At 38.0% G+C, this 9,805-nt stretch overlaps 1 protein-coding gene across 1 annotated transcript in view; it reads left to right on the top strand.

Moving 5' to 3' along the window:
• Positions 1-9,805, top strand: part of MBOAT2 (membrane bound O-acyltransferase domain containing 2) — a 109,493-nt gene that overhangs the window by 32,859 nt on the left and 66,829 nt on the right. Inside the window, exons 5-6 of the mRNA XM_009639784.2 lie at positions 1,382-1,527; positions 5,069-5,146. Of these exons, the coding sequence (XP_009638079.1) occupies positions 1,382-1,527; positions 5,069-5,146 (224 nt within the window). The remainder of the gene's footprint in view (positions 1-1,381; positions 1,528-5,068; positions 5,147-9,805) is intronic.

Raw genomic sequence — 9,805 nt, 5'->3', positions numbered from 1 at the left:
TCTTTCCCTGCTATCACTTAAAGCTTGTGTAACTTGGTATTATGGAAACTTTTAAAGTGGTTCAGAAAAAGGGGACTTATCCTTGGATTTGCAAATGGGGAATCTATGCAATTGTACGAAGAAGAGTTCTGTAGGAGTTGGTGTTAATTGGCTTCTACTTTAAATATTTACATATGCTCACACCCTTACCTGTTATCGTCTGAAGCCTGGCTGAAACATGAAGGAATGGGCTAGATAAATTACAGTTCTAGAGGCATGCACTGTGTTGCTGCAAACATCAATATTAGGCCTGCTGTCATGAACATAAAAATAGCGTTGTCATTTTACCCTGTGGCATTAAGTATGTATTTCAGCTAAGTGACATCAAACAGGCCAAACCCACTGTTGTGCTAAGGACTAGTCAAGCATGCAGTATCTGCAAGTTTCTTATGTTGAAGTGATTATGACCTGAAGGAGTGGTCCCCAAGCTGTTGCTTGTGATGACTTGGGATGCTGCTATAGACACAGACAATTGTTAAGCAGTTTTCTATGGAAGAAAAAAGATCCATGGGGTGGGAGATGTTATTTTCTAAATAAAGGAATTAATCTGGCTTTTTGCAGCTTAAGCCAGTTTTGGTAGCGGTTGCTATATTTGAGGAAATTATTTCTTTACCCTGCCCTTAATGTTAAATTTATTTCAGGCTGCAGTCAGAATGATTCTTTTTACTCATTGGTTTGGTTTTTTTAATTCCACTTTTCCTTTTAGTGCCCTAATGTTTTAAAATATTTAATATACAAGAGACTTTCTATCTTCTAGAATAAATGGCCTGAAGGGAGGATGAATTTCTGAAACTATCCTACTTGAATGTACAAGAAGAAAATCCAGTGTGCAACCAAGCTGTTTATCTGCTTATGCACCACTGAAGCACACTTCGTTGAGCTCTGCTTCTGCACAGGCCACTGAAGTGATCTGCCAGTGATTTGTGTAGCTGATATGTATTTCCATGTCATGCTCACTTAAAAAAAAAACAAATAAAACCCCAACCTAGATCTTCACATTACTGGAAGAGTATAAATGATTCCATGGTTGATAGAGTGGTTGGGTATATAGGAAATTTACAGGGAAATATGTAAAAAGTGGATTTTTTTTTTCTTGATTAATGTACAGATTGCCTTTACAGGTTTAATGTATATTTTCTTCTTAGCTGCTCAGGGGAGCACTGTTTTCTGCTTTGGGAGGGGAGGGGTTCTTGAGAGAAGGAAGCTCTTTGAGGTTGACGTGCTGTGGTAAGAGCCATGGCAGAGCCAAAGGTTCTGCAAATTGCTAATAATGTGTGGGGTTTTATGTTAATTTTTAATACATAAGTGTGTGACGAGTTTTTTCTTTTCTTTTTCTATACAGGTCAACTTTGTAGTGTGCCAACTGTTTGCCTTGCTTGCGGCTATTTGGTTTCGAACATACCTTCATGCAAGCAAAACTAGCCCATTTATAAGACATGTTGTTGCAACCCTCTTGGGCCTTTATCTTGCACTTTTTTGTTTTGGATGGTAAGTTGCACTTAAATTCACTTTTCAGGGATTTGTAGATTTTCATTTCTTGTTTGCAGGGTAGCAAAGTCTTGTTATGAAGAACCTTATTACCTAATTCTGTGGGGTTTAGCCTGCTGCAAATGTATACAAATTGGCTTAAATATTCTGATGATCAAATTTTGAAAGATGTTGCATTTGCAAACTGGTAACTAACATACTGTCTGCCTGTGGTTTTGGGAGGATGGAACAGGTGCTGTTTGTTTAACTTGTACCAGTTTTTCTGTAAACTTGCTTGAGAAGTATTCTCTTGAGGCACAGGTGTGATGACTAAGGTAATTTCTCTTAAATATTCACTGCATGAGAAGTCCCTTTGTCTTTTTCTGAATAGTGAATTATTCTGACTTTTTGTAGGAAGAGTGGCCAGAACTGCAGTGCTGATGATGCTCATAATAGTATAAAATATCTGGGAAGGAGCTGGCCCTGATTTGCGATTTTCTTGTGGGGGGTTTTTTCTTTTATGTTTTGGAGGGAGGGTGTGGTTTGTGGGGGGTGGTGGTGGTGGTTTTGTTTTGCTTGGGTTTTTTTAACCACAAATTTTCTGTGACTGCTTTTTTCACGTCTTGATCTTTTCACAGTGTAGCAGGCCAGAATGTTAGTAGGGCTAATAAAGGGTATGCATTTAGTTTGAAAAATCTTTTTTCCTTCAAAATTAGCTTACTAAATGGCTCTCATCTTCACAGGCTGGTTTAAGATTAATTAAGTGCCAGTTCAGTTTTATTGCATGGTAAACAAAGTGCTTGCTCAGCTTTAAGATTTTAAGAAGACGACCTATTTATACTGACTGTTGTAGAGTATTACTGAACTAGGGGGAATTAATCAAGCTGTTGTGCAGGTGGGAAGATGCACACAGTGTGTGCATGCATATGTCTGTGTGCACACAGAGTGTGTATAAATAATTCCTGGAATTCCACGCCACAGATTTGGCCTCTACATTGGCATGTTGCAGAGGCTTCTCAACATTACTTGATGTGTATTACTTTTAAATTGAGGAAAAGAAAAATCCATAAGTTTTATTCTTTGGATTTACATGTGCAATTTACTTTTATATAAAATTCCCTAACTCCCATTTTTGGCCATGGTATCCTGCTTAGAGAGAATGATCTGATGTGAAAGACTTCCAGTCTTAGCACCAAATGAGGAGGATGATATGGGAGACAGGGGCTACTGCGTGTGGCTTTTGAGAGCTGTGTAAGCTTTAGAAGCACATTCTGTATCCATTGCTTTGGAAACTGAAATCATTAATTGTAGGTTGTAACTAGAAAGCATTAATAGTATATTAGAATCTGAAATTTGGGGGATGGGAGACTTTAGAAAGAAACAATCTACACCCCCAACAGACATAAATCAAGATTTATGGAAGTCTCTCATTGGCAATGTGCCCTGGAAAAGAATTTAGAGAAATCTTATACCATAGTAGAAATCCAGATTATTCTAGTTTGCTTTGGATCATACTTAACTGCTAAAATAACTAGAAGACTTTGAAAAATGCCAAAAAGGAAGAACATAATTTGAGATGTTAAAAGTACATGCTCTTTAAAAAGCCGATACTTCTGTTGTACTTGCACCAACTCTTTTTCCTGTTGCTTAAGTATGTGTTATAAAAGCATGGGTTTTGAGGATTTTGTTTTGTTTGGTTCCACTCACCCCTCCCCAAGGAATCAAGTATAAAGCTACAATCCCATGGCTCACCTTCAGTGACTCTTCAGTTGTGTTACAATGTGTGTGCACAGGAGGGAAACTGTTCCTGTTTTCTTATATAGTAGTGATAGTAAATGTAAATTTGCAGAAAACTTCATGCGAACCTAAATGTGGGGAATAGTTTGGAATCTGTCATTGTGTTGTCCTCTTCAGTTTTGGGCGTGTTAGCTTTGTCACCTTTTAGTGCTTGTGATGGTGATGTGGGACAGGAAGAGAAAAGATCATTCCCTTGGGATAATAGCAAATAGCATAAAAGACCTGGAATACCATTTGTAGCTAAAATGTACCACTTCATGTTGTATTTAACTGCTTCCCTTTTAATTTTTGAATTGGGAGATCAGTCATGTTGCTACTGTTAACAACTCTGAAAGAGAAATATTTTCAGAGACTGTAATCTTGATATGATAGTCCATGTCAACCCAAACTTTTTCAGGCTCTGATGTCTTATTATGTCCCTTTCTCTGGTTATGAAGCCAACCTCTTAGGCGTAAATTTTTGTCATTTCACTAATGCCTTCTTTACTACACAGTGTTGCTAATACGTGGCTGATATGAAAAGAAAAAGTGACTGTTTTTTTTTAATCGTCAATTGCTTATATTAAATGTGCATTTGAATATTAGGTAGTCATATCTTAGATGAGACTAGTTAATAGTGAAACTTGGCAGTGTGTGCAGATTGGATCTTCCATAAAAAGACAAGATTTTCAAGGTCAGTTAATGTCCAAGTGAATTGTTTTCCCTCAGTTCAGTGTGTAGACTTTGTAGGGTTTTAGCTGGATAGAACGGGGTTTCTTGTTGAAAGTCTTTGAAGACATTTGCTTACGAATTGCTGAGGAGTGAAATTAGGAAATCGGTGATGATAAGCCGAAAGAAAACAGTATCAGCAGTACAACAAAACAGTAGCTGCTTTTTAAGTTGCTTTTCATGGGAAAAATTTCAAAACTAGATTAGTGTGTCACTTGAGCACATGTAAAGTATGCTACTGAGGTGCTTAGAATAAAATAGCAGAGTGAAAAAGAATCAACTTACTGAAGATCAGACGCTTCCCCCACTCACTGTTAATGGTTTGGCATCAGTGCTCTACTAGCTTACTGAAATATAACTCCTTTAAAAACCAAAACAAACCCCCCAAAATAATGGTGGTGTGGTAGAGGTGGGTGGTAAGCTGTAGAAAACAAATAAAGAGAAGAGGTTAGAGCTCCTTTGTGAAATAAATCTGTGGGTTGTTGGTGTGTAGGGTTTTTTTTTTCTTTGCTTGTGTTTTTGAGACCATCACACCACCATCCCTTTATCAGTTATTGATGATCCCGGGCAAAGAGACTGGCTGGACAGAGTTATTTCTACTCTCTGGGAAATCTTCCCCTGTACTGGCATTGTGGATATTGTTGGCCTTATCAGAGATACCTGTTGTTGCAAACAGGTAAAAAGATGAGTATGGAAATTGAACCACAAAACATTCATGTTATTTACATATGAAATAATGCCAAGTGGAAGTATAGTGAGACATATTCTTCTTATTTTAAGGATTATCAGCATTTACTATATTCTTTTTTTATGACCTGGAGAATTCTAGCTAAGTCTGTAGTTTTTGTTCATTACTGCTGTCTGTGCTATGCTAAAGGGGGAAGCTCTTAACAGAAGGGATGGCTGCAGAAAACCTAAATAGAACAAACGGGGGGTTTGGAAGCAGTGATGGAGTTAAAATTTGACAAACCTCTTTAATTTCATTTTAAATAAATAGATGCATGTAGTTTATAGTCATTAATGAAAATGCTGTGAGGTTTTACTATTTTTTTTCCTAGGTATGCCTTACATTTTGTTGTACAAAGTGGAATTTCCTACTATATCATGATCATAATAGGAGTGGAAAATATGCACAAGTAAGTTTCCATTCTAAAATATCTTTTTTGCTTTTACAAGAATGCTACCGTTCAGGTTTTTTTGTAACTAGGCACATATGCCATGCTTCTGGTTGTATCATATTTCAGTATTTGAATTCTGCTAACCATGGCTTTATTTCCAGGAGAGAAAATGGCTTATTTGGGCATTTTTGCCAGCTTTTTGGAATATCTAAAGTGTTTGTCATTTCCTCTTTCTTGTTTTGTTTTGTAGGAATAACGCAGTGTGAATACTGTCTTAGGTTAAGAATACTATTGTGAAATTACATATGTAGGGCATTATTTTAGGTTTGCTTCAATGCATGATTAGACTAGTGGTATCTGAATCCATATAGAATGGCACTTGTTTCTCTTTTTCAGTCATTCTTAAAAGCAGGAAAGGCATTTATTTTATTACTGTATGCATATGTTTTACTATTCCACTAGTCTAAAGATCAGAACCAAATTAGGTTCCCACTGTGTTAATTCCTGCATAAATGTTTAGTAAAATAGCAAATCCTTGCTTGAATAGGTTCCTGAAGTATGTGAGGCTGTCAGGAAACATGCTGGTAAAAGAACCAAAAAGGAAAATTGCTTCACACAGAAAGTGCAAAGCCAAGGTGGTCTTAGTTCATGATCCTGCCTATTAGAACGCTCTGCTTCTTTATAGTCTGCTACAAAATATAATTTTATTGCCTTTTGAAATATGCCATATTAGGCTCTTAGTTTTAGGATTTTCTACAAAGCCTGATACATTCAAACTACTGCAGATGTGAGACAACTTTATTTGGTTGGATGCCTGGCTTATATTCTAATGGTTCATTTGATTAGAAGTTGTTTTAAAGCAACTTGTTCATACCAATTTCTCTTTAGACCTGTAACGATGCAAGTTATAACTTACATGGCTGCAAAGGGAGGTATATATTGGTCTTTATCATAACAAATTACATAGGTTTCTTGCAGAAGGAAATTTAGCAGTGTTTACTTCCCTAATTGTGAGAGGCAGGTAGACACGTGTGTGTATTTAATATTCCTGCATTGGAGCAAGGGAACTCGCTAGTTCCTGATCATCCCTGCACTGGAGCAAGGGAACTCGCTAGTTCCTGATCATCCCAATTCATATCGGCTGGTTTAACAACTGCCTGTTCTGCTGAAATGTTTGCTGTGCTATGCACAACTGTGTATGTATGTTCTTTGTTACTCCTAGTTACTGTGCAGGTGGGAGGGCAAGATCTAGATTTGACTACCTTGCTTATGTTGCTCTATCATAGTATGAATTAACATACCATTGGATAAAACTGGAAAGCTCTACTTTCAGTGGAGGAAAAAAGAATGTAACAAATGGAGTCATTTGTTACTTCAAGTTGTGGACAGTGCTTGGATGCTGCATGGGAAGCTCTGGGAGCCATTTCTAATTGTACAAGGTTTGTTCTCTCCGTTGCCACAGTATCCCAGAAGGGTTGATGCCTCATAGTGTCCCTAGATACTTGTACCTTTTACTGAAGGGGTGTACCACTGTTAATTTTCTGCTACAAAAATGCCATTTACTGCTTTCGGTTTGGGAGTCTGAACAGAAACTAGTGTGAATGGCTCCCCTCCCCACATAAATGTTTGTCTTCAGGCTACAAAAGTGTCTCCTGGAGCCCAGGGGAGATGTAAGGTTAAGTCCTATATAGCAGGATGCAACTGGTACCACCTGGCCTCAGGACTGCAGAAGGGCCCTGTCAGTGTTTTAATGGTGGGTGTGTGTATATACAGGTAACAGAGCGCTTCTATATACCTGCATAGCCCAAGTTTTGGGATTTACTTTGTATGCCATAGAGGGACCCATTGGCTGGCAGTCCTAGTTAGAGGTTACCTGCATTGTTCACAAGCTTCTTAAACTTGGAGACTATAAAACATCAAATACCTATACATGTTGTAAATATGGATACAAGTGACTTTTGTATTGGAAAAGCACTTGTGTATTGTACAAAATGTTTTTGTCTATTATCTACATTCATTCACTGAAGTAAGTTTCTCTTCTTTTCCCTGCCCTGCTTGCTGTCCCATGGATTTAATGAGTATGGATTGGGAAAACCATTATCCTTCTTCTTCTTCCTGCTTCTCCTTCCCCATAATGTTCCTCAGTCCCTCCAGCCTCTCTAAAAATTCTTGAAACAAGTAAGAGACAACTGAGGTTCTTAGACTGCTTATCAGTTCAGCTGCTATGTGCTGGGTATACTGGCTTTCCTTCCATCTGAAGGAAGGAGAGGTTTTTGATAAACTTCTGCATTCTCCAAAGCAGACTTCAAAGTCTGATGCTCTTCTAAACCTCTGTGCTTTCTTGAGGTACTTCCACTGCATCCGAAAAGTCTCTGCTTTATAAGGTTTCTATCTTTGTGATTTTCCTGATTTTCCTGAGGTAACTGAACCTTGTGCAGCTATTGCTTCTAGGTGGGTCTTGACAATACATGGTATGTTAAAGATTAAAGCCTTACTTGAACAATAGAAAAGGGGAGGGGGGGAGAGAGAAAGAAAAAGGTAAACCACTGGGGGGGAAAAAAGAATTGACCATATTAAAAAGGAAGGAAACTTTACTTTTTGTATTTCAGCAACTTTATTCTAAAAGTTAATTAGCAGAAAATGAGTTACCTGAGACTTGGATTTAACTAAAATTGATCAATTATTTTTATACTTAAGTCTTACTTAAAAGATGGTACTTTCATGAAAGATGGAGTGGTAACACCACTCCTGAATGGTTCAAAAACTCTTATTTTTTTTTAAATTTGTGATTAAGCTATCTCAATATTTATTTGGTGCTTTCATGGCTCAGTTAATTGTGAAACTGAAAAATGTGTTTAAACACGTTCTCAATTCCAATACATTTTGCATTTGGTAACTGATAATGGGGTTAAGTTTGGTTGTATTTTTTTTTCTTAGAAATTCTTTTGTTCCTTCTATGGTTGTGAAACTGCTACTTGTCTTAAAAGACAAAACCCCAAATGCCACAAGGTTTTTCCTTAAAGCATTTGGCGGCTGTTAGTTAAGAGCTATGTAAGCAGTGCTTGCACAGGTGACTAGATAACAAGGTTTTTAAAGTTTCTAGGTAACTCTTTCTCTTTTGACTTGATTGTTCATTTTATAGTTGGCAAATAACATGGCTCAACCTGTGGGGAAGGGAAAGTTCGTTATGGGGCTCATGTAATGCTTCACTGAAGTCAGTAGTTTTCTTACTGACTTCACTGACAAAATACAGAAGTCCCAGCTGCGTCAGTGTAGAAAATAATTTTGGGTTTTTATAACCATTCCTGTTAAACTGTTCACTTAAATCCCTTAAATGTGCTAATGTAAAATCAAGTGACAGACATGCTATTCATGTCTGGTATCTTCTCTGTTATGCTTAAAGCTGCAGGATGACACTTTTTCCAGAAGTCTGGAGTTGAACTACTAAGACTTAAGGAGGCTATTTCTGGCTTTGGAAAAGAAAAAAAAAAAAAAAAAAAATTAACTTTTCTGGAATATTTAAGTTATAAAAAATAAATTAACGAAGGACCCAGTGACCTGAGATAACTAATAGCAGTAAATAGATAATGAGCTGATGTGTGTGTGTGCCACAAGGGCCACAAAGATGATGAAGGGACAGGATTGTCTCTCCTGTGAGGAGAGGTTCAGGGAGCTGGCACTGTTCAGCCTGGAGAAGAGAAGGCTCAGGGGGATCTCATCAATGTACATAAATACCTGGAGGGAGGGAGCCAGGCTCTCAGTGGTGCCCAGTGGCAGGACCAGAGGCAACAGGCACAACCTAAAACACAGAAGGTGCTTTCTGAACAGCAGGAAACACTTTGTTACTGTGAGGGAGGTTGTGGAGTCTCCATCCTTGGAGATATTCAAAAGCCGTCTGGACACAGTTCTGGGCAGCTGGCTTTGGGTCACCCTGCTTGAGCAGAGGGGTTGGACAAGATCATCTCCAGAAGTCCCTTCCAGCCTGAACCATTCTGTGGTTCCTTTCTATTTTGATGCACATACAGTTCTTTGTACTGTACCTACGCTCATGTATGTGAGCTGTTCTAACATGGATATTTGAATTTGAGTAAACAAACTTGGGTTGTAACTGGTCTGCCCCCTGTGGAGGTGCTTCATGCTCATCCCTTTCCTTGGGATTTGGGAATGTTAGTCCTCATTAAGTTCCCTTCCCTCTCTTGGCCAGAGCTGGGACAGAGTGATGCCTTGCTCCCCTTTTCCTTTACTCCTTGGTGTGGCTTTGACAAACATGGGAAATTTGGCAAAGGAGGAGTGGAGGAGACTTGATGGTTTGATCTTGGAAATCTCAGATTAAGAGACAAATAAATTCTGTTAAACTGAGTGAACTGATTCGCTTGGTGTGTTAATTGAGGCATTTTATTAAACACCCGACTGACAAATTATGCTGAATATCATGACTTGTTGATAGGCAAGTTTGCTGGTTAGCCTATAATTTAGATTGCTGTGAAAGCTGTTAGGTATTTTTAAAAAGTTAGTTTCAGTGAAATATGAAATGGATCAAACAAGCTACTTGCATCCTGAGTTACCAGCAAGTTTTTCATATGCGTCTTTGTATCTTTAGAAGTGAGAACATTCTTAAGCTGAAATTATTTTTTGAAAATGGGAGTTAGGTTGTTTTTTGAACTTCTGTCTTTTCCA

This window comes from Egretta garzetta, unplaced genomic scaffold (assembly GCF_000687185.1).
Source record: "Egretta garzetta isolate BGI_Z169 unplaced genomic scaffold, ASM68718v1 scaffold15, whole genome shotgun sequence".
Taxonomy (NCBI): Eukaryota; Metazoa; Chordata; class Aves; order Pelecaniformes; family Ardeidae; genus Egretta; species Egretta garzetta.
This window is presented reverse-complemented; position numbering and strand designations above follow the sequence as displayed.